The 4,467-nt window shown below is 35.4% G+C and overlaps 1 protein-coding gene across 1 annotated transcript in view; it reads right to left on the bottom strand.

Moving 5' to 3' along the window:
• Nucleotides 1–216: 216 nt before the first annotated feature.
• The window catches only part of MALL (mal, T cell differentiation protein like), an 18,234-nt gene continuing 13,983 nt past the window's right edge, over nucleotides 217–4,467 (bottom strand). Inside the window, exons 3-4 of the mRNA XM_072409474.1 lie at nucleotides 3,870–4,034; nucleotides 217–1,989 (exon numbers count right to left, since the gene is read on the bottom strand). Of these exons, the coding sequence (XP_072265575.1) occupies nucleotides 1,927–1,989; nucleotides 3,870–4,034 (228 nt within the window). The 3' untranslated portion in view covers nucleotides 217–1,926. The remainder of the gene's footprint in view (nucleotides 1,990–3,869; nucleotides 4,035–4,467) is intronic.

The following is a 4,467-nucleotide window of genomic DNA, read 5'->3' as shown; positions in this document are numbered from 1 at the left end:
CTGTTCTTTAATATTATTGCTGTCTCATTACTTTAGGGAGATTTCCCTTTACGTCCTACACCAGAATTACAACAGACAAATCTCAACAAAAGGAAGTTAGTTATGTTGCCACTGAAACAGATGTCTCCATTGGAAATTTTTACTCCTGTTCTTGTGACAATGACAAATAGAGAGAACGAATCTCTCAAAAATGACAATTTTAAAGGGACTTGAATGTCAGTTTTCAATATGTTTTTTATTGTAAACAGCCAATTAAAACATAACATTTGTGTGTCATACAAACAGTTTTGCTCACAGTGTACAGGTGCATTTTTCATCACTAAAATAACTTTTTTTCTGCATTCCCATTGACTTGTGTGGGGAGAAAAGCAGTTCCAACTTGTACAGGTACAAGTGCTAATGGGGCAATGATGGATGATGTTGACTTGGCACATAATTTCACTGCAGCCTTATTATTGTATAATTGGTCTGCTGTTTTCAAATTTACCAAGTGACACAAATATATAATCATACACACACTAAGACCAGAACTTAGTTCTTTGTGCATTCCTGAACAACAAATCCTGGGATCACTCAGCAAATTATTGTTAAAAACTTACAATTAATATATTTATAACAAAGATAAACATTTTAGTCCTAAAGGCTAATAGTTTCCATGTTCTCAGTGGTTTCAGCAGGACTTCAATCGTGACCTTTCAAACTTCAGTATTTTTTAGAATATACTATACCTCCACTGCACCATAGATTATTACACATAAATGGACTTAAGCATGAAGAGTTGATGAAAACATGTTGCCTAAAGCAATCAGGGGAATAAATCCACAGTCTTGGTCGTGTATATTATTAGGCACAGCAGACCTTTGGACACCATAGGAAAGGAGGCATATTTTTCCTGTGCAGTTTTTTTCCCATTATCAATCATCTTATATAAATTAATTCATACATAGTAACAATGTTCTGTACCAAGCTAGCACCAGTAAAACAAGAAAACGTTTAATGTAAAAGTTGTGATGCTACCAGAAGGGTGCTGATTTATTCAGTAACGCTTGTTTAGTTAAGGGATCCAGTGGTGGATATCCAACCAACGGTGCAATAAAATTACATTTTTATGTAATTTTATGTAAATCCATTCGGAGAACAAAAATTACCCGATTTTTTTAATACCTATTTACAATTGCAGCTTTAACTGTCCCAATTTCCAATAAAAAAGGTGAACGTTATTTTACATTGTTGGCTAATTTAGACTTTTTATCCAGATTGTTGTGCTAGTCTTTTAGGTAAAAGATGGACTCAAGCAAAAAGGTTCTGGTAGAATTGTTTTAAAACATTTAAAAATCCAATTTTTTTAGAGCAACAATTTCTATGATCTAACGGACTCAAAACTGTCCTCTTTACAATGGGATTGCTGGAATGGTTTGTGAATTCTGAGCAAAGATATACTCAAAAAGCCTAAGAAGAAAAAGCAAGAGTATTTAAGTATGTAAAAATAAATATAATTATTCAAACAGAGCATAATACAGTGAAAAGTGCTCGAAGTAAAGAGGCATGTTTTCTAATAATACTATTTATGTACACTTATTGCTATAAATGTCTAGTAGCATTGTAATAGATCTGTCATTGCCTAGGTTAAAACATGTATCAGCCAAGCTAAAGGATTAGGAGGTATTTGCTTTGGCTGACTTGCCTTACCAAACAAACCTTCCCATTCATTGCTATGAATATCAAGAAGGATGTGCCCAAGCACTACGAATATTAACAGATCTCATTTATATTAAACAATAGAAAAAAACATGGTCCAAAATCTTGGGGAGTTTTTAAAATATTTGTTATGGATGATAGTTGAAGTTGTCACATTTGTAGAACTCTTTAACATTCCATCTGATCAATATATTCACAGACTGATCTGCTTCACTCTTCCAAGGTCTTTCAGCGGACGTAGGACTGGAAGCTGTGCAGCATGTAAATCAGTGATGTCAGGAAAGCAAAGATCTAGAAAAAAAACATAAAACATACAAATAAGCCATCAAATAATTGTAAAATTATTGTTACTTTGTCAGTCCAGTTACATTTTATACAAATTTTAGCTACGCTTTTCTAGACATTTCTATGATGTTTTTGGAGATGGTATTCTAGGCTACTGTTTCCATTAGGGAAATGAGATGTATTTTCTGATAACACTTTTATAACTCATTTTTTCTAAGCAAATGAGTAAGGTATTCATAACCCAGAACAAGTTACTATTGCAAATTTCAGGATAGGGCTTATGGTATGTTCTTCCCCCCAAGGGGCTGGATTTCCGCATAGCCAAAATAGGTAATGGCCTAGATTGGCCAAGACAATACATCATTCTGCTATCTGTAACCTGGGTGCCAAAAAATGTTCCAAACTGCTGCCCTGTCTGTTAAAGTGCCATGTAACACAAATTGTTGTGGTAGAAAGGGGTTATTATAGTTATCGATGTTGGTATAGTAAAAACAGAACCAAACTTCTAAAGTGAAAAGGCAACAGTTTGCTCTTCCAATTGTCAATCCTTTGGGTGCTCACATAGTGGACATGCTGTGTCACTCATTCCACCCCCTGTTCTGGCATGTGAATGATACCAAGACCAGCTAGATGATTGGAAAGGGATGGAAAAAGAGAGTTGATCTAGTGGGGCATAAAAAGGTCCATCCAACCATTTCTACCCACACCTTCCCTTTGATAATTACCCCTCTTCATCTCCTTGTTCAATTCTGAAACATACATTATGCCCTCTAGTTGTCTACCCCACTCAATATCAACGGCTTGTAAGTGGAGGGGGGACTCTTGCTTTCCAACTGAGCCGTACTTGAGCAATGAGTAATAAAATTTACACTCGAGTACTCAAAGATCTTTAAATTGGCCCCTGTAGCAAAGTTACCCATCACAGTACCTGGAGATAACAAATATTCACTGTGTTCGTGAATGTGTTGTGTTCACTGTTTTCTTATGCAATGATAAAGCCCAGGAATGTTAATGTTTAAAGCAGAAAAATATATTAATAATATTATTACACAGTATTTATATAGCGCCAACCTATTACACGGTGCTTTAGGTCCTTTGTCATATCACTAGCTGTCCCTCAAACAAGTTCACAATCTAATGTCCCTACCTCAGTCATATGTCATTAACACAGTCTAAGGTCAATTTTTGGAGGAAGCCGATTAACCTAACTGCATGTTTTTGTACTCGGTTCAGGAGTATTACAATCCACATGTGAGAAACAAAGATCAATAGAAATAATTTACATATCTATATCTTTACGTGAGCCCCCACAGCAAAGGTATCCATCAAATAATTATTTAAAGTATGCATATAATTTTCGTATGGTATGGAATTGAACTATATGTAACATGCTCAAATAACTATTGGTCACCTCATCACTTTCCAGTCTCAATTTAAATCAACTCCACCCTGCTGTTACTTTAGTTGGACCTGAAAATATTTTGCCTTTTTTTTTTGTCAATTATCCTCATGGCAAATTGGTTTGGGACGTCAACTATGTCCATAGGGTTTTATATCTGTTTCTTAGTGGTTGAACCTCATAGACTTATGTCCTTTTTCAACCTGACTTACTATGTAACATTACTACCTTCAAAATCCTGTTGGCGAAAGCCACCTACATATTCGTATAAACAAAGATTTTTCCTATAGCCTATGGTGAATGATGGTTTTTTATGCGTGACTACTAATGTTGTCAAGATAACCACACCGTTCTGACCTTGCTGGAGGCTATAGCCTGAATGTGAGGTAAACACTCTAATATCCCCACAAATACCTCACTGGTATTTAGTAAAAACAACAATATAAAATGGAATAAAGTAAATTAGAAACACAACAATGTGACTTACAGTGGCTGCAGCATCCAAGTGGTAGTACACTGTGGGGCATTGAAAGATTTCAAAGACGTTGTAAGGGCCTGGAGGAATTGTATAATCACACAATATCGTGGCGTAACATTGCAATACAGCAGCGCTCAAGTAAAATATTGCTGCAATCCCATGGTAGACAACATCCTGAAAAGAAAAATATAGATTTCAGGGTTCAAAGTACTGGGATCAATAACTGGATGAATAAACGGTATATTACTTTACATTATATAATACCTGAGTTTGTTCAAACTACCAGCTAGACTTTGTAGAAACCACCTACAGTAGAAAGCATGAATTATCTGTCCATCTACCCAAAATCCAAAATGATCAATGCCAATTTTGACTTCCAACTTAGTTGGTACTGGGGCCTGTCTACTTCTATTTCTTGACTTTATTTTCAATTTCCGTCCCTCTAACAAAACCCAACATTATTTCAGAGGGATCTACAAGGGTCATTTTATACAAGAACAGTTGCATGTAGTTTACACAAGGAATCAATGCACTGCTTTATTATATTTTCCATGTCATTTTATTGTGGCTCAAAGGTGTATTATTTAACCCCCTAGATAACCCTAAT

This window comes from Pyxicephalus adspersus, chromosome 4 (genome assembly GCF_032062135.1).
Source record: "Pyxicephalus adspersus chromosome 4, UCB_Pads_2.0, whole genome shotgun sequence".
In the NCBI taxonomy this organism is placed as follows: domain Eukaryota; kingdom Metazoa; phylum Chordata; class Amphibia; order Anura; family Pyxicephalidae; genus Pyxicephalus; species Pyxicephalus adspersus.
This window is presented reverse-complemented; position numbering and strand designations above follow the sequence as displayed.